The sequence below is a fragment of the Phoenix dactylifera genome, chromosome 17 (assembly GCF_009389715.1).
Source record: "Phoenix dactylifera cultivar Barhee BC4 chromosome 17, palm_55x_up_171113_PBpolish2nd_filt_p, whole genome shotgun sequence".
NCBI lineage: Eukaryota > Viridiplantae > Streptophyta > Magnoliopsida > Arecales > Arecaceae > Phoenix > Phoenix dactylifera.
Window position 1 is genome coordinate 13,923,000 of NC_052408.1, and position 19,560 is coordinate 13,942,559.

Consider the following 19,560-nt stretch of genomic DNA (forward strand, 5'->3'; position numbering starts at 1 on the left):
CATTGGCCTCTACCTTAAATAAAGCTATGCATAAGATATAACCAATGATTATAGTTAGAACTATCTTCATCTGACTTGATTGAGATGTGTTGAAGAATCTCAAAAACCATTCTAGAACTGTATAGGGAGTAGAGATCAGCATAATACTTGATCAGATTCAGTGCGTTGCAAGTCTTTGTAGTACCAAAGAAACTTCTCTTATCAAATCTGAGATGGCAGCAAACTAAGATCTTTGAAGTTTACTAAGCTTCAAGTTGGATCAATTAGTTGGTGATATCATCGGGTTTTTAGTCATTCTTGCACTGGAGCAAGAAAGAGGTGATTTGACCGACTCTTCCAAAAAAGCAGAAAGCCCTCTAATTGGATCATATACAAGTTCCAGAAGAGGCAAAGCTGATCACAATGAAGCTAGAGTCTCCATAGATTAATATATAGATTGACTCTGAGTCGAGCTAGGTTGGGTTGGAGGTTTTATAGCCGATGAAAAAGCACAAAACACAAACTCAGAAACGTAGCATAACTCAACTCATAACTATAGTGGCTCTAATACTATAACAAAATATTGGTAAAAAAAAACAGAAATTCCATTTATTCTTGGGCGGACCTCTATCTATAAAGATGTACAAATGCACAGCAGATAATATTACAAGATATACAACATATGATGCAAAGTAAATATGAAAGACGGCGATGCAACTAATAAAGGGACCGGTTATCAATTTACCATTAATTTTATAGGTCTCTCCTGATATTAAAGCCTGAAACCTAGTTTTTTAAAAAATGACCTCTAATCCCACATCATCCTTGATTAATAAGATAATTAATATTTAATTCACTACCAGAGGTTACAAACCTAATGAAAAGGATTAACTAAACCCTACCCCCAAAAGGAGAGGTAGATCCTCTCCTTCTGTGCAGAAAACTCCAGATCCCAATCATTCAGCCAGCCAACCACAAGCCTGCCAGGAGTCTAACGGAGACGTTTGTTTACCTTTCGGCAGAAAGGGGCCTTCCCACCCTTTAAAAGCCTCCATCTTGGGCGCTATTTGGACGCTGCTCTATTCTCCGCTCTCTCGACTCCGAGCTCCGAGACCTCGCCCAAGAATTCGCCAAGAATCCCCCATTTCTAGGGGTGCGCGCTCCCAATTCTCTGGCTTTCGACGGCCTCTCCGTTGATTCTTTCAGCCGCACCCGCGAATCTAGGGTTTCCGGTTGAGTAGATCTCGAGACGGTGGCCCGCCGTCTCGACCCAATGCTTCTACAGGAAGGAACCTACAGATGAGATTCGAATCGTCTGATTGCAGTGTAATCTCTGTCTCTTCGTACTCTTCTCTTTCTTGGATTGTTTCCTGTCTCAATTCCTCCATGTCCTTTTAGATAGAGGGAATTGTGATTGTTTCTGGGTTGCTTTTGATCCGTTTTAGGTCATATTGTCTTCAAGATTCGATCTTTCTCTCTGGGTTTAAACTCGTTTCTTTGCAGTGAGATATACATTCAAGAATTCTGTTGTGGAATTCCGATGGTCTTGGATTTGTTTTTCGTTTGTTAGGATGATTGCTTGGATCGATTTGTTTGGAAATCTTCTACTCGAGTTTGTTAGGATGATGAAGGTTTTCCTTTTTTTTCAAATTTAACATACTGCTTTCCTTTGAAGTTTTCATTTCCTCGAGGAATTTATGAGAACCGGTACATGTAGGTCAAGTTGCAAACATCTTTTTGATGTCTGGTTACCATCATCCAAAGAAATTAATCCATCTCATCATGCCTTTTGTTTTTGTTTTTTTTTTCTTCATATCTTTTTGTCGGTTTGTCTTGGGACGTGTGAAACGCTTGTGCAGAGATCAAGCATCGCTCGAGTGGCTCAAGTTAGCTTCTGAAAGGTAGAAAGAAAAGGTGAGCGTAGTAGTTGTCATATGGACTTACTAGTTTGGAACAAGTCTTTTGAGTATTCTAGACATGAATTCTGATGTAATGCCCGTGAGTCACCTAGTGCTTTGTTGGTTGGCATTTATTTAATCTCTCTGTTTCAAGCCACGTATCATCTATGTCCTATGAGGATTCCTTTAATCTGAGAGTGTCAAAGTGAGTTGTCCTATAGATTTTGGACATTTTTTAGCTTTAATTCTGAGGAGGTGTGCTGTCTTCTTGATTATCAAGGATTGCCTTCTTCTTCTTCAGTTCTCTCGTTTTCTTTCCTTGTTTTGATTTTGTGGGGGCTCTACTTTCAGTATTCTCCTTGCAATTGATTGCCGCCAGGGTTTCATCCCATGTTTATACTCTGCTCGCCATGTGGATTCCCTCAATTGTTATAAAAGCAAAGCGAATTGTACAGTAGTCTTCAGGCATTTCCTGTTTAACTTTCAGTGCTATATTCCTTATCTTGATTATAGAGGACCACCCTTTACTTTTAGATTTTGCCTACCTCTTTTCTGGTCTTGATTGTATCATCTTATATATCTATTCTTATCACCTCTAAAGGATTTCTAATTATGTTTTTTGTTTTATTTTTAGCATAAGTTGCTTCGGCAAAAATAAATTCCAAGAAATGGGATGCCTGGCATCAAAACCTAAAGATGCGGGTGGTAACAAAAGATGGCCGGGGACTGCTGGAGTGGTGGCTGTGTTTGTGCCAGGATTGCGTATCCCTAAAGGTGTTGACTTATCTCGCCCATTGGGTAATAGCTTGTCAAGAAGTTTAGTGGAACACCTCTCAGCTCTGAGAACTCGCATAGTTGTCATGGCTGCCCAAGAGGCACCGACTGTGAAAAAGCCTAGGCGGAAGACAGCTACACAACATGGTTTGCAGCTTTGCAGTCTTTATGCTGTTTTCAGTTCAATCAGTTTGGACAGGAAAGCACCCAATTAAAACTAGTTTTGGTGTCTGCAGGAGGTTCTTCATTGGCTGATCTTCTAAAGGCTTTGGAGGATTACTTGCCAGTGCTACTGGGATTGGTTAAAAATGGTAATTTAAACGTAGTTTTGATGACTTAACTTTATATTTTTTCAATGTTTCTACTCTCATGCCATATTTATTCAGTTTGTTTTTGACTCTTGACAGTTGCATGAACTATAATTTACAGGAAGTCAGTTAAAAGATACTGTACAGTTTGTGTGGGTTAATCAGGAGGATGATGCAGAGGTGGGTCTCCATACCATTAGATCATAGGATGTTTTCTTTGACGAAAATGGGCAGGCCTGATGGCTGATACTGATAACTATTTTTGCAGGAAACAGGCATGGCAAATGCTTGGTATGAGGTGTTGTCAGTTCTACATTTGATGTCTATGCTGTGTTTTTCTGAAGCCAATTCTTTGCTTCTTCCTAAAACGTCTAATGATGATTGCCAGCCAAAGGTATCTGAAGGTGGGTGCTATACGCTAGATTATGGGTGACTGATAGAGCATCATCATCTTATGTCCTGTTTTCACTATTTCTTGTGCAGCTGTCATTATGCCTGAACATGTTCTCACTCAGTTGCATATACTCTTTTTAATGAAAACATATATTTGTTTTAATTTCAAAGCTTACTAAAACCTAGACTCACAGTATCTCTTTTATCATGGTAACCCAGCTCACTTTCTTCATGTGAAGATTTATGTCTTTTTTTGCTAGAATAATACTGATAGTGTCACAAAGTACTAAATAATTGGGCTGGTCATTTGCTTTATGGGTCATGTAATCCTGCTCATCTAAACATACATGTAATCTCACAATGTGGTGATCCTAACCATTTTCTTGCACTCATAAGCTTATTTTTTCTATTATTATACTTTTATATCATTTGATTATTTGTTGTAGATGAGCATATTCCTTTTTCTGGGTACTGCATACATGTTGATGACTGTCAGTAATGCAACTTATGATCATGATTTTGTGCAACTTTGTTGCAGAGAATAGACGAACCTCCATTGATGTTTTCTTAAAGGCAGCAGGATATTTGGATTGTGCTATTCGGGATGTTCTTCCTCAAATTCCTCCGGATATGAGGTTCATAAATCATGTTCTCTTTTTAATTGTCAAAGCTTGATGAAACTTCCTGAAACTTTTTTCCCGTATAGAACTTGTGTAGAATCTAGGATTCCTTATGTGGTGTTTGTATTGTTTTGGAGCTTAGGGTGTTTTGACATTTTCACCATTGTTGTAACTTGTAGGAAAGATCTTCCTCTAGACCTAGCTGAAGGAGTGCTGCGAGCTCTTTGCATGCAAGCATTAGGTCAGGTACTAATTTATTCTCCAATATCTTTTGGTACATTATGTGCTGTCTAGACAATCATTCTTGAGTTGGTGCTGTCAGTTTCTTCTTCTTAATTTCTGAACTATAACTAATAATGATTAGTGCAACTATTTAGAGTTTTTACATTTCTTGCTAGGGTTGGCAATTGCCATGTATTATAGTAACTGTATTATCTCTAAACTCATTGAACTTAGAATATAATATGTGATTAAACTATTCATGATGTAAATATGCCTTTTATTTTATTCCATATTATTCTTGTGTTCTAAAAGCATGTTTGCGGATGAATGGATCTTTGGTTACGGAGCGAGGCAGGATACTCAATTCTCCCATGTTCTTAATTGTGTTAATGAAGGTTTGATGTGTTCTAGGGCTGATGAGGAGAGTTTGAGTAATTTTTTGTGCTCTAGCATTGATAGGGAGAGTCATGTGGTTGTAAAGTGTGCTTTGGTAGTGAATCTTGTATCCAAGATGGCATATTAATGTTGTGAGTCTGAAAGAACATGGTTAGTCCCATGATGAACTTGTAGATTTTTATTAGGGTGGTGTGGGTCAGGTTTGTGGTATGAAGTATTGGAGAAAATTATGTACAATTACAATCAAGCTGTGGCTATGTTGCATGGTTTGGTGGTTGGGCAACAAATGCATCTGAGCTGATCTTAGGGTAAAGATATAGTAAAGCTAGAAATGATGAGATTAGTATGAGGAAATAAGGGGAAGCCAAAAAGTTGCATTGATAGGAAATGAGGTTTCAATATGCCTCGAGATACCTTGGTCATGTAAGACAGAGCAAAGGCCCCTGTGAGAAAGGGAATGCAGGTGTGGTTATAGAAGGGAAAGGAGGAGTTGCCCTAAGATTATTGAGATGGAGTTGACACAAAACGAACTCAAGCAGCTTGATTTAATTGTAGATGTAGAGTTAGAAGGTATGGATGTTGAGAATGACCTACTATGGATGTAATGACAAAATATAGTCTCAATAGTACTAGCGGCAGCAGGTTAGATTAGTAGCAGCAGGTTAGATTATATAAGCTCCATTTTTATTGTTTTTGCTTGTGGTCTATTGTATCATCTTTGAAATTCTTTATTTCTTTCTTTATTCTTGTAACACTAACTCTGTAATTATCAGGTGGCTACTGCCTACCAGCATGGTATAAGCCTAGAATATTTACAGCTGGCAAAAACTTCTGTTCAATCGTGGTGCCTCCTTAATAGGACTTTTATTCACCTGGTCCACCCCATCTTTACGGAATACATACACGCGCGCACATATATAGTGCAGCTAGTATGTTAGCACCTTCATAATAATCCAAATAAGGTTGCTTTGATACTCAGCACCAATAATCTGAGGTACTGGTTGTGATCTACTATCTCTAGACTACTTACTATCAAAAAGTAATGTGATTTGGAAATCCTAGCCTATGTATCGCTTGCATCTAGTGGTAAAAAATAGACGGTTTACATAATACAAACTATACATATATCTGCATCCATAGGCTAGGGATCTCTAAATCATATGATTTTTCGTTAGTAAGTAGTTTAGAAATAGTATATCACATCTAATGGCTTGGATCATTAGTGTCGGGTTGCTAGCTCAAGTTTTACAACAATTTTTGGATCAGGATTACGATAAAAGAAAATGATTATAAGATGAGATTGTTTAATCTTGCAAGATCGGAAAGCTTCTATTTATTGATCAAAGGTTGATCATTTGTTGCTTTTAGGGATCGGAGGAACTAAGGTGCTTTGTTAAGACTATATGACAAATTGGTTTGAATGGTTTTTGGCTGGGAAGAGATTTATTGTCATTTGGAGTACCTACTTCATTTAAAGATTTATTGTCATTTGGAGTACCTACTTCATTTAAAGCTATAGTAATAGTAATCTATTTTTCAATGACATGTGTTTTCGGAGCTCCTCAGTCGGTAATAACAAAAACCAAAGAGCTTTCCAAGTGACTTCTGCTGAAGCTGAAGGTTTAACCCCACATGTAGGAATTCATTGTTTGAAGTGAAAAGGTCTGTTGAATGAGAAGAGGGGAGGATTAGGGATTGAAAATATGGAAGTTTGTCTTTGGCCTAATTGGCAAACATATTACTCATCTAAAGTAACACTTCTAGTGTTTGGGATCTGGGTCCTTGAGGAATTTGCATTGTAATGGAAGTATAGCTTTGGCTTTATCAATGTAAACCATTGGCTATATGCATCAGATAATTAATAAATGTCTTCCCACTTATGCTTCGCTTGGATTTCACTTTTTATCATTAGTTGGTAAATGATCTAGTTGGCCAGACCACCTAGCTGTGCTTTGTTCAGTATACAGCTCATTTATGCATTCTTGGCTTTAGCCTTCATTAAAATTGTTGGCCATTGCCCTAATAAAAAATTTTCTCTTTGGTTACCTTTTGCACCATGTTATTTGAAAGCTAGATAGTCTCTTCCACCCTACTAAAATAGTTGAATATTGAGCAGAGATTGACACCACTGCACTATTTGTTCTGCTTTGCGGGATCTCTTCAATTTGTTAATTTACTACTTTGTTGGTTTTGAATGTTATTATATGGCTATCTATTCTGTTCCCATGAACGAGCCAAGCAAATTAGTTTGTATATTCTTTAGCTCACCAATTGAGTCTGGTACTCTGCCATTTCCTTATATCTGGCCCATGCATCTAAGGAGATTCTTCATAAAATCCTTGTTGTGACATGCTTTTAGTACCTATTAGGGAGCACTCAATACACGATACTTTGTAAGTTTGATGGGCCGTTAAATGTATTGATTGCATCCTGGATTATGCGTCTGGACACAGACATTCAGAGTTACATAAATTCTTTTGATAATCCTGGATAATCCTGTAATAATTTCATGCCAAGACAAACCTAGTTGTGTTTAAACTATAATTTGGATAACCCCGCATATGCAAGCACATAAGATTCCACGCCATGTTATGAGCATATTGTCAAATTGAACTACTAAAATTGTAATAAAAGAATTATGAGATGATGGTAGATGGTACAAGGCTTGTTTCTTTATGCTATATATTTTCACACATATATATAGGTGGCAACATGCATAATCTTCAGCGCTTACATTTTTGAAATTGGGAATTTTTAATTTTACCATGCATATTTTCAACAGCTCAGTATTTTGATGGCTATCAAAGTTAACAACCGATGAGCAAAACTGTTGAAAATTGTATATATATGATCACTGAGGTGTGCAAAATTTAGGTTTTGCAGTTGTATTGGTTCTGCCATTTGTGATACTAAGAAACTGTAAACCTTCAGGTCCAAGTGATATTTGTTTCTGTATGGTACTGACCAGGGATTTGTCAGCTTTCCTTTATTCCCAATAAGCAGTCCCAATGAATTGAAGATTTGAATGATTTGTTTGTTACATTGAATGGATTAGGGTCATATATGTTCTGGGCTTCCTAACAGTAGCGGGCTCACTTCATTTTTTCATCAGTCATGTTCTTGAAGTTTGAGAGTATTACATACTTGAAGACTGTTAACAACATTGTTGGAGGACAACATATTAGGTGTTCTTATATTGTAAATGTTAAATTACATGGTAAGCTTGGTAACATCTAGTGAACAGTCTTTGTCAATCACTTAGAAATTGAAAATCACTTCTATATATTTATGAGCATTATGAATATTTATATTTGCTCATGTTGGTCAGTAAATTAAGACAAATATTCAAGTATAAGGATAAGAGAGCGAAAAAGGAACTAACTCCAAAACAAAGCAACCCACCGTAGTTCAAGGTACTTTCTTTAAAGTATTGATATGAAGAACTTATGGGTGCTGCTTTTTAGATTTTTATCACTTTTCTGTACAGTATTTTTAAGATACTCTTAATGGACACATTATCTGAACGCTTTCAATGTCAGGTCACACCTTTAGAATGGTTGGTCTATGCATGAGTACTTTTTGTTTTTTGTTTAGCAATAAATGTTAGTGAAAATCTCTTCAATCATTTGACTTATATGTGGTTTTTTTCGCCCTATAGACCATTGAAATTCAACTTGGAATGGCAATGGATTGTCCCAAGGCCACACTAGCTGTGAAACGACGGTTGGCATGTGAGATGGTGAAGTGTTGGCATGAGGTATAGTGACATTTCTTCACTCATCCCTGGGCCATCTACAACATTTATCCTTTCTACCTTTCTGTAAGTTCACCCTCACTGATGGGGATCTCTCTCTCTCTCTCTCTCATGCATATTTGAACCGCACTGGACATTGATTCGGACTAGGGATTGGGTCACTGGTTCAACCTGCTGGACTAGAGACATATAAAAAATGTCTAAAATTATTAGAATTTTTCTAACTTTAAATACTAAAAGTTTGAAATGGCCTCATATTTTTTGTAATAATTTCCTTTACCAATACTAATAATTTATTGTCAACTCTAGAATAACATTAGTGGCCAGTAGGGTTTGGGATGGGATTGGGAAGTTTGAAGAGGGCTATAGTTGGATGTTGGTCAAAGGGGGAGGGACTGTGGCTTAGAGGGGGCTGCATTTGGATGCGGAGGAGGGCTAGGAGTTAGGGCTGGATTGCTTGAGGTAAGGGTGGTAGTACGGCTTCCGGCGTAAGAGAAGAAGAGACGGAGGGAGCCAGAGGTGGGGGGAAGGGCTGGAGCAGGATCTGGAGGTGGGTATAGGAATGGAGCAAAGGGGAGAGTGATGTCAATTTATTCGTAAATCTTCTAATTTTAAATAGGTAAAGTTTGAAAGAATTCAAGCATTACTTTTATAATGATTCTTTTCATAAATACTAATGATTTATTTATGTCAAGTTTCAAATAACAATTGGCAGCTCTGGGGGTTTGAGGATCGTACTTGCAGGAGGTCTGTGGGTGGGTACAGTTGGATTATTTGAGGCAGGCGCAAAAATGGGTCTGACAGCTGGTGCTTTTTTTTTTTCTTTTGCGCGGCGCCGGGGGGGGGGGGGGGGGGGGGAGTGATCATCAACCATACAATTTTCTGGTATCCCTTGTTGTCATTCTTTTCTGATATTTCATCTTTGCTATTTTCATCAGTTTTGCACTTGTTCTTTATATTCATAAGCTAATTTTGAGTGGTTTTTATTTTATTATGTTAATGATAATACATGTTCGCAGTGTTGTCACCTACCCCTTTCCTCATGAAGAAATTAATCAATTCTCGTCATCTTCAAGGAGTGGGCACTGAATGCATAAAGCTTGCATCTGCTCCTTAATTTGCTTTTGTTAACTTGAATGCAATGCTTGCTTCATACTTTAAATTTAGCAAGAATTTCTTCCCACTTTTACATATCATCCTGTGTGTATTGTTTATTTCTGCATGGAATTTAATCTTTGTCGCACTTACACGATGTTTAGGTTCTCTGTAAATATAATCCTGCTATCTAGGGATCTCTGCTGCCCTGCGTGAACTGCAGTTTCTTGGTCCATTTGATCTGTCTCTTACATTTTTTTATCCTATCATCAACTTGCTCGCAAGTGATATAATGGTTGGGTGTCTCCTGTATTAGATCGTGCACGAAATTTTTGCTTAGATGCCATATTAGTGTAAATATGTTTTGCATTGGCAGGTACAAAATTGTACTGAAATATTTCAGTCTTTGCAGGCCCACGACAGCATTACACAGGTTCCGTTAACCAATGGTTATGGGGGGAAGCATCGTCTCTTTATTAAGTGGAAATATGCTGAAGCGAAGGTAATTAATTGTTTTTTTGTTTTATTTTCATGATTTCTGGAGCATTCATTTGATAATTTACTGATAATCAGATGTTGAACTGTTTGACTAGGAATGGATTTTTCACGTTGCATTTTTTTGTGTGTATAAGCGCTCCTGCTACAATTCATTGTGGACTTGAGCGAGCACCCTTCCCAAAGACCATACAAGCTTAAGAACTTATAAGTTATATGTTGGTTCAAATTGTTGGTCAAAATGAGGAAAATCTCTTGACTGATAGGATATGCAATTATGCATTGAAAGTATGGGCTATGCAATTGTCTAGAAGCTATTTTGGAGAAGATGGGTTTGGATAGCAATTAATGATGATGTACAATCTATTAGCTTGTTAATCATGTTAAAATATCTAAACAAGAAAGAGAAGTCACAATTAGATATTTTATACATTCTTGTATGTTTTTGAAAAGATACTTATTATCCTTCCAAGTGCACTTGCTTGCTTCTGGCACAGATTCAAAAATTCTTGTCTTTTTATCTTTTGTTTTCTAGAACTGTAGTATCTGATATAGTTACCTGCCTCCTTTCTAGCATATCATTTTTACACTTGATGACATATGTTTAAAATTCCTTATCATCACAGGCAGCTGCATATTACTACCATGGGCTAATCCTTGATGAAAGGAATACAGAGAAGTCCCATGGGATGGCTATAGCTGCTCTGCAAGCAGCAGAAGAGTTCCTCAAAGAAAGCAAAAGGGCTTGCGAAGCCTTCAATGCAATGCCTCCTGCATCAACGTAATTGCTATCCTTCCTCTTTTACTTGGTTTTTGATGGATCAGTGTCCTTTTGTTTTTGCTATTTTTGCTGTAGCATATTTAGCCCTTATTATCTTGGTGGCCTAAATGTCAGCTATCGTTCTTTATTGAGTATGCTTCTGATATGGAGTTGTTGAGTATGCTTCTGATATGGAGTTGTAAGCACTCCATGACAGAGGGTGCAGTTGGGCAATAGTTGCATTTTTTATCATAATCACTTGTTAGACTTAAGGGCAATTGTTGTCATAGTAATTTTATTTCCCTCCGCTAGCCTTACACCAGCAATAATTTGGTTGATATCAATGCTACATTCAGCTTGTTATCATTTGGAATATTATTATGTGGAAATACTAAAGCGGATGCTGCAGATGACTTACAAGCTTGCTTTATTACATGCTTCAAATATTCTTTTCCTTTTTTTTGGGTCCCAAATTTTGTTTCTTTTTCATCTACTATTGTTTTCTTGCCTTTCTACTGGTATAAATATATTTCTCTGCCACATTCTGAAATCAAATTATGGTCAATATTGATAGTAGGGATTCATCATTTAAAATTATGGGATTATATCATATCTCACATCTGTAACTGTTGGTTTATCTATAGGAATCCCCCTCTTTGGGGATCCGCAAAGTATCTTTCTGAGAAGATCCCCAAATATGTGTCCAGCAAGGTTCGCATCGATAGGGACCTCTACAGTCATGAGAGGTAAGTCTGCAGTTCAACTTAAGATGTTCGATCTAATTCTCTCCTAAAGTCAACTGGCGATCATTTCAATACAGTTTTCAACCTAGACAATATTTTGTCCAAGTTGATTCCTTAACACTATTATTCACTGAGCTTCAAACTTTAGAAATGCAAATTTGCACATATAATATGTGCCATCAACCTCTTTCCATTGGGCTAATATTATTCCTTTTCTGATATTGTTAGTCCACAATAGCATATTCCTCTGGGGAACTCACTCTTTCATAGTTTCATTCTTTCGGGACCTCTGTTCATTCAACTAACATGTGTTACTAAGATGTAAACTTGAGAAAGATAAAATCTAGTTGACATGCACGAGCAAATGGTTAGTCTTCTTGCATTTATGCATACAAAATGACATGACCATGCACACTACATTGTGAATGTTAATGAATCTATAAATGCAAATTCTGAACATGGCAATTTGTACTGCCCGAGATTGTTGTAACCTGAAGTAAAATATTTGTGGCCTATAACATATTTGTCTTTTTTCCCACTTGGCAATTCATACTGCCAAAGACTTTTGTAACATGTCATGGAGTACATAGTGTAGCCAATATCATATTTACGTCTTTTTTCCCACTGAATGACACAAGCTATACATTGATGCAAAAATGGAAGACTACTGATCATCATGAACAGGCTGCTGAAACCCAGTTATCTTGGTGGCATTTGCAGGGGCCTTGAGACAAGACCAACATTGCCAGAATTTGCAGTGGCTGTTAAACCTGATGATTATCAACTTCCCCCATTGGATCCCTCATGGAACGAATAAAATGATCATCAGAAAGCCCAGATCATATGGAGCTGTCGCATTGGAAGAGTACCAGTTGACCTGTAACGTAGCTATATGCCTACACATCAGGGAGAGACATCTTCTGTCAGTAACAAATGTATGATATACTAATTTACGCCACCACCCCACCCCCCCCCCCCCCCCCCCCCCCCCCCCCTCCTCGTTTTATTTCAAAGAAAATAAAGTCTTTGCATAGCTTGCTTGTTTATGGGACGTTGTTGTTGTTTACAAGTGTTATATTGCATGTGAAATGTAAATTATGGAAAAAAAAAAGCAAAAGAAAAGGGTTTTCTATCAATTTAACTGACCAAGAAATTTTTACCAAAAAAACAAACAAAAAAAACTGACCAAGAAATAATTTTTTCTACTGTGCACTGTCATAGGAGTTGGGATTTATGCATGTGGTATCATCTTGAGAGTGATTAATCTGATTAATGTTGATTGGCAAGCAAAGATTACTGCTACGACTGATTAACAACTTGGTGATGTCATTCATGGTACTCTGTCGTAAGGAAATCTAGGGGGACAAAGGAACTGTTTTGAGTGTTATATCTCCTGCTGCTGCTTTTTTCACAGTAAAGTGGTTCTGAGAGATGCACAATAGATGAGTCCAATGCAAGTATTACAGATAAAGCTCTTGCATTCAGATCTTTCAACAAAAGTATTTGCTGGGTAGAAATCAGGCATAAAAACTTAACAAAGTTGCAAATGCCTTTACGATCCCTGGTTTGGCAAGATCATAAGCGATAAAATGTTTTCCCTAACTTTAAGAAATTGTTGCGACAAGATGTTGGTTGGTTGTGCATATTAAGAGATGAAAGTGTCTGGAAAAGTGACTTTTTTTAGTTGGTTTAAGTTGAGCATCATAAGCCCTTATACACCAGTTGAGTTCCTCCATACAGCTACAGCCAGATGGATTGTTATTAGCCAACTATAGGTTCGACGAAATGGGCGTCGCACAGAAGCAGCGCTGACATGCATAAGTGCAGCAGGGCTTTTGCTAAATGCTCCTTCTATTTAACCTTGCACGTCTAGAATGACATTTTAGGTTTATCTTATTTTAATACTTATTCTATTTTCAATTTTGCTACAATTTGATTCATAGATCTCATCAAAGATGCTTACGGTCTGCCGCTCTTTTTTTTTTTTTTTTTCATTCATTCTCAAACATAACAGAGTAGACCATAAGTATCTTCTTTAACAGGATCTACTACTTGGACACCATCAAAATTGAAAATAGAACAAGTTCTCGAGCACTAATCAGAAGATAGCTTCAACAAGCTAACGATTCTTCAGTGCCCAAGCAAGAAAGAACAAAAAATGGCATCACTAATACATGGATGGAATCCATTTCCATTCCCGTCTGCCACCTTGTTCATCACATATTCATAAATGAAGCTATTATTCTATGCCATGTTGGCCATACAGTTGAGTCCAAGGACACCAGGAAGTTTCAGCCACGTGGTGCAAAAAACATTGTGTTCTCCTTTCATCTGTTATGTAAGGCACTACACTGAATCTGCATCTCATACTAATTAACGCCTCGTTGTTGCTATCGATGTTTTTGTCCAGTACAGAAGTTTCAATGAGATACTATGGTTCATATCACTCAGTGCAAATGCCCCTTTTCACCCACCCCTTTCCCTCTGAAACTTCAGAATTCTACAGCCAATTACTTGAGTCACTAATCAATTCCAAGCCCCAGCATTAGTCTTCAGCCTCACCATTTTCTGCCTCCAGGGCCTCTTTCTCTTTTTCTTGTTCTTCTGTAGAAGAAAATACAAATGAGAAAAAAGATATGAAGACATACAAACACATGCACATGGATGCGCACACATGCAAACGTGTACGTGTGCACACTTCCATACACATGCATGCATGCACGCAGACACAGGCGAAGAGAAAACACATCCATTTGCTGAAAGCAAGTGCATACGCATGAGCTGGTATATTGCTTTCTGTGTGCGCCTTTCAAGTTTGTCGAGCTTCTTCTGCACATCTCTACGGAGATCCCAGTTAGGCTTCTTTGGAGCAATATTTACGAAAGGATCCTGCATTTTGAAATCCAACCAGGTTGAGTGACCAAAGATGCAAACGAATCTGGTGCACTTTCAGCTTGTGACATTACTGAATACCTCAATTTTCTCAGGTGGTGGGGGCACAGCAGCGGCTGGGTCTTCAAACTTGGGTAAGACAGCTGGTGTCAACTTACCTTCTTGAAGCTGTTTGTCATGAGGAAGGTAGTTCCTGAACTTCATATTCGGCATTCTGTTAAATAAAAAAATAATTATCATAAGATGATAAATCATCCAATATTCGGTGAATAAAATGCATATTTTCAGAATCTTTTAATCAAGAAAGGAAAGAGGAACCTGGAATATACAACAATTGAAAATGAAAATGAAATGGAACATAACGCTAAGCATGTTATCTTGGTGAAAATTAAACGAGGAAAGAAGAGGACAAAAGAAAGAGAAAGAAGAATATGCACAAAGGGACTCAAAGATTCTGGTTTGCACTGTAGAGGATTCATGACAAACAACCACAACGATAGCTTCTTTTTGAAAGAACAAACTTGGATACTTAAAAATCCTAAACCTTATTCCCTCAAGCTGCAGTTCACCTTGAAGCACCATCTAAAAGAAGTCTCCAATGGAAACCTCATGTTACAACCAACAAACCAATTCTAAAAGCAGTCTCCAATGGAAACCTCATGTCACAAAACCTCATGACATAATACAAATAACTCCGGGGCTTTTGTAGTCGAAACTGTAACTGACCTTAGACTAGACTTTGCTAGTCGAAACTGTAACTGACCTTAGACTTCATAACACCAACCCTACTCAGATAGGAATCCTAAAAATGAAAACCTGTACTTCCTCACTCAAATGCAAATTCCTATCTAACTAAAGATTAACTGTTTTCACCTTAAAAGATATTAAACAACTAAAGTGCTCCAAATATATCTTCCTCGTTTTCATTCTCCACTGTATTAAGACAGAATTTTCTCTAGCTTGAATTATCACCTCCAGTCAGAGTGCAACTCGTCTCTTAGTCAATGTGCTTTAACCGGGGGGTGCAGCTCATACAAGTTGCAGTGATTACCTGAGACTACATGCACCTTCTGCTTCGAAATTCCTCACAAACAAATTCGTGTCAGAAATCCCATCAATATCATTACAAATTAAACCAGATGACAATAACAAATTTGGCACCAAATTTATGTAAATGCATATGAATTAATATATTGATTAAAAAGGTAGGATATATAGAAATCCAAGTGAAAGAAAAAGATGAGAAAGGTCATTAACAGATTTCATCAGCACCTCAAGGAATAAGTGGTTATGATGATGAGATTCAGATTTCTAATCTATTTATATAATTTTCTAAAAAAAGGTAAAAGGAAGGATTGTCTAGAGAAGCAAGGAGATGTAGAATTTTTTTAGGAGGAGGGAGGTAAGAGATAACAAAGAAGAAAATCAGCTAGGGTCAAGGAAGGGCACAGAGAATAAGTGATTCTTAAGAAAAGAAGAAGAGGGCAATGTAAGAAGGAAAGAGGTTGCTTTTCTGTGAGGGGGATGACAAGTTAGAATGAAAAAAGCAAGATTAAGAATGGAAAAAGAAAGAGGCAAAAGGAAAAAAGATGTTGATCAATATGTCATTGAGTAAATATAAATTATAAAGATGCTAGATCTTCTTTAAAATATTGCTTTCCTCCACCGTCCTACCCCCTTTTGCTTAGTATATTGACTGCATGACTGGGGGAGAGTAAATAAACGGAATTAAAAAAACCAGTGCTCCTATTAAAGGTTAAACCTTGATAGATAAATGTAAACATTAAAAAAGAGAAAAAATTGTAACCATAATGTGGCAATTGGTATCTTTATTTCATTTCTAGAAATGTTAGTGAGTTAATTCTAACAAGGCCAGGATTGTAGGATTAAAATAACCTGAACTACAATCTAACAAACTCATCTTCTTGTACCATACAAATACTCATGGAGTGATTACTTCGTAATTCCATCATGATACTAAGATAACAACACCTGAAAAAGATCGTGCTTACCAGGAAACTTGTCCTAAAGCGTAGTAAGCATTTGATACAGTTTATAAGCATGATTATTACATGTAATATTTTGTATTACTCATGATCAGAACTCTCCTAAAACATGTAAACTAATGCCAGCTAAGGAATTTCATATAAAAAAAATATTTGTTTTTTAATCAGAATAGTTGTCATGAAGTGATAGTCCCGTTGTTCAAGATTTGAAATATGGTGCTATCATCAGAAGCAAGGAGACTCCATCTTTTTTATATACACTACAAAAATTGCATTTCTGACTCCAACAAGAATCTTGATGTAATTTAAACCTGAACAGCAGAACAAATAAGCATCTCTTGAAATAGCAATTTCAGCTAGGACATAAGAAACTGCAAAGGAAATAATATGTTGGACAAAGAAAGAAAATTTAGCTCATTGTGTATATATAATTACTCATAGAGCAGCCGGGAACAGAAGAAATTACTTGTCTTCTTCATTTTCCTCAGAGTCTTCTGCATTGCTGTGGCTGTGCACTGAACCTTCATCAGGCATGTCTAAAAGCTCTTTTGCTGTCCTAAGAGCCTTAAGCCTCTCACGGCGTGCAGCAGCAGCTTGCTCTATTAAGTCTTCTTCAACAGCCACGGCTTTCCTGATTATACACATATGTTGAAAGAAAGGAAATTATTTCCATTGTAGTGACAACAATTTTAAAGAGCAAAATATTTGTTTTTACATTGGACAATTAAAAAGGCACTTCAATAACTAAGCTAAGGTAATAAAGGTGGAAAAAAGCCATGTGCATAACTGCTGGACATAAAAATAATTTTATTGATGCACTCCCACCTTTTTGTTTTCTTGGAATGTAATGTATTGTCTTGTAATAAAAAAAATCTTGATTTATCTCAAACATTATCAAGATGCAAAATCACCAGCCCGCAGGAAGATTAAACTCGGCCTTCAATCGAGGAAAATGGTCTTTTATTGCTGAGCATTCTCTGAGTTTTCATCATTTCTGTTTTCTCAATTGAGCATCAGCCTCTTTTTTTACTTTTTTCGAAACACTAAGACTCCGACAAATTTCGCCCTTATGGCCGAGCAAAAAATAAAAAAAGAAAAAGAATCCTAGAAGAGATAGGAATATGAGAGAAAAGTAAAAAATGGCCATAGGTCACACCCCATGAAAGGCAGAAATATGTAGCTGGAAAAATATTGCCACCTCATAATGAGAAGGAAAATATTGCCACCTCATAATGACAAGTCTCACAAGCGCAACCAGCAAAACGGGACATGTCAAAAGAAAACCCCAAACAGTATAGCTGGAAAAACTGAAAGCAACAAGCTGCAAACCAAAGAAAGCAAAGGTAGTTGCACAGAAAGGGAATCGACCAAAGTCCAAAACCTTCCTAGGATTTACAAATTAGTGCAGAAGCTAATTGAGAGACATCAATTAGCAATGTAACTAGATCCCAGCAAAGCACCCAGAGAACATATATGGCTTAAACCAAAAAAAGGGGGAGCAAATTTCCCAAGGATAGAAACAACGGATAGGATGTGTTTGTTTTAATATCACAAGCATAGATTTTGTCACAAATCTTCCAATTGCCCATCTAACTTTGCAATCATCCACTAATACTCTATCTCAAGTCAAGTTGCAACAGAAGAAAAGAATTCTTGGTCCATGAAAGTTTTATCCTTCAACAAGTTACCCAAGAACTGAATTCAAGGGCACATTAAGAATCAATATCAAAACATGGTGTGACAACATATTGTATGAAATTTTAAGAACCAGATATACTAATGAGCACCTCCATGATGTATAAAGACCGAGCTAAGAGAACTTACAAACTGCCACCAATTGTTGCAGTTCAACCTGTGATTGTGTGGGCTGTATGTCTAGTTACAACAGTTAGGGCAAAATATATAGTCCCAAATCCATGTACATGGCTGTCTGCAGCAGTGAAACAACGGAAAGCAGATAGCTAGTTGTGGTTTTCAGTTTTGGAATGTGTCCAGCTCTGTTCAGCCAAATATGCCTAGATGGAAGCAAGAGCCATAACATATGATCGGTCTCAAAAGTACTTAATAAAATGGCCATCACATGACCCAGTGGAATGCTAAGGTTTAGGATTATAATTTTTCCTTGTGAGTTCCTTTTTTTTTTTTTTGATATATACAAACAAATACGCTCCCCTTTATTTTTAGCTGTTGGATTAGTTTATATCCTGAAACAAGAGCTTGAAAAGGAGAATCGAGTCACAGACAGATTCACTTTAAGTCCATATGCAGCATTCTCATTAATAATTATTGCCTCGACACTCCAGTGTTGAACTTGAAACACCATCCCTACTTCTCAAAGCTAAATTTTAAGACGGAAAAAACCATTGTTTCTTGGAAAACTAGTTGCCCGAACTAAATAAAGTGCTCAGAAAGATGTAAAGCACAATAACTAAAGAAGATACCGAAATCAAAACAGAATAAAATACCGAAATCAAGAAATCTCACTTGTCTCCATGACCATCGACCGGACCTTCTCCTTTGCTCTCATCCTGATCGGGCCCGTCGTCCGGCGTGCTCAGATACTCTTTGGCCGCTCTAAGAGCCTCGAGCCTCTCGCGGCGGGCGCTGCTCGCTTGATCGATCGAATCCTCTTCCGTGGTCATCGCTTTTCTTCTGCAACAATCCACAAGAAAGCATCAACAAAGAAGACAGGAACGAAATCACCGAAATAGGTTAAGATCTCCTGGAAAAAAGGGTCGAATCGAGTTAAATCACTCAGGAATTGTTCATTAATTACTTTGAAGTCGATCTGAAGGTGAAAAAAGAGAGAGCTAAAAAGGATTAGAGAGAGAAAGTCGGGATCCTTTACTTTTTCGTCTTCCAGTGTCGCGAGAGACGGGGAGAGAGAGAGAGAGAGAGAGAGAGAGAGAGAGGGGGAATTTTGTGCTTAGGCACGGCGGTCTCGAGCGGCCGAAGGAAAGCAGGTCGGTTCGGGAAAAGGAGAGGGTTGGATGCCCAAAAATAAGACATAAAATTGGGAATCTAGTTTTAGGCACGTGCAACGTACGGTTTTGATAAGTGCAGAAAAATTTTTATAAAAAAAAATAATGATATGAGATATGCCGAACTATTTAAAAAATTTTAATCTTTTCTAACTCAATTTCGTTTAATTAGTCCATCAAATTTTTAAAATTGTTTGATTCACAACATCCTGACTATAAATTCTGTTTAACTACCGTGACAAAA

At 37.3% G+C, this 19,560-nt stretch overlaps 2 protein-coding genes across 9 annotated transcripts; one reads left to right on the plus strand and one right to left on the minus strand.

Annotated features, from left to right (window-relative positions):
• Positions 1-1,034: 1,034 nt before the first annotated feature.
• Positions 1,035-12,548, plus strand: LOC103716535. 7 transcript variants are annotated; one of them, XM_026808457.2, is made up of 13 exons: positions 1,036-1,305; positions 1,839-1,893; positions 2,512-2,798; positions 2,873-2,962; positions 3,081-3,139; positions 3,228-3,363; positions 3,891-3,987; positions 4,152-4,218; positions 8,249-8,347; positions 9,852-9,941; positions 10,561-10,715; positions 11,339-11,440; positions 12,158-12,548. In XM_026808457.2, exons 3-13 carry the CDS (start codon positions 2,546-2,548, stop codon positions 12,252-12,254), a joined length of 1,245 nt encoding a protein of 414 aa, XP_026664258.1. In that variant the 5' UTR covers positions 1,036-1,305; positions 1,839-1,893; positions 2,512-2,545; the 3' UTR covers positions 12,255-12,548. The 7 variants fall into 7 exon arrangements, with proteins under 7 accessions (XP_026664267.1, XP_026664258.1, XP_026664261.1 ...); XM_008804568.4 differs by having other exon boundaries at positions 1,038-1,305; positions 2,888-2,962; XM_026808466.2 differs by lacking the exon at positions 8,249-8,347 and having other exon boundaries at positions 1,035-1,305.
• A 1,112-nt stretch (positions 12,549-13,660) lies between these two features.
• On the minus strand, positions 13,661-19,315 carry LOC103716524 (coiled-coil domain-containing protein 12). 2 transcript variants are annotated; one of them, XM_026808471.2, is made up of 6 exons: positions 19,184-19,315; positions 18,820-18,987; positions 16,802-16,966; positions 14,411-14,543; positions 14,212-14,326; positions 13,661-14,041 (listed from the first exon to the last, which is right to left on the minus strand). In XM_026808471.2, the coding sequence occupies exons 2-6, from the start codon at positions 18,975-18,977 to the stop codon at positions 13,983-13,985; spliced, it is 630 nt and encodes a 209-aa protein (XP_026664272.1). In that variant the 5' UTR covers positions 18,978-18,987; positions 19,184-19,315; the 3' UTR covers positions 13,661-13,982. The 2 variants fall into 2 exon arrangements, with proteins under 2 accessions (XP_026664272.1, XP_026664269.1); XM_026808468.2 differs by lacking the exon at positions 19,184-19,315 and adding an exon at positions 19,112-19,128.
• Positions 19,316-19,560: the final 245 nt, after the last annotated feature.

Coding starts and splice junctions, on each gene's coding strand:
- LOC103716535 (XM_026808457.2), top strand. CDS start 2,546: ATGGGATGCCTGGCATCAAAACCTAAAGATGCGGGTGGTAACAAAAGA. Junction 2,799..2,872: donor GAAGACAGCTACACAACATG/GTTTGCAGCTTT, acceptor AATTAAAACTAG/TTTTGGTGTCTGCAGGAGGT. Junction 9,942..10,560: donor GGAAATATGCTGAAGCGAAG/GTAATTAATTGT, acceptor TTATCATCACAG/GCAGCTGCATATTACTACCA.
- LOC103716524 (XM_026808471.2), bottom strand. CDS start 18,977: ATGACCACGGAAGAGGATTCGATCGATCAAGCGAGCAGCGCCCGCCGC. Junction 16,967..18,819: donor GTCGATGGTCATGGAGACAA/GTGAGATTTCTT, acceptor GTGTATAATCAG/GAAAGCCGTGGCTGTTGAAG. Junction 14,042..14,211: donor AGCAATATACCAGCTCATGC/GTATGCACTTGC, acceptor TTTCTTCTACAG/AAGAACAAGAAAAAGAGAAA.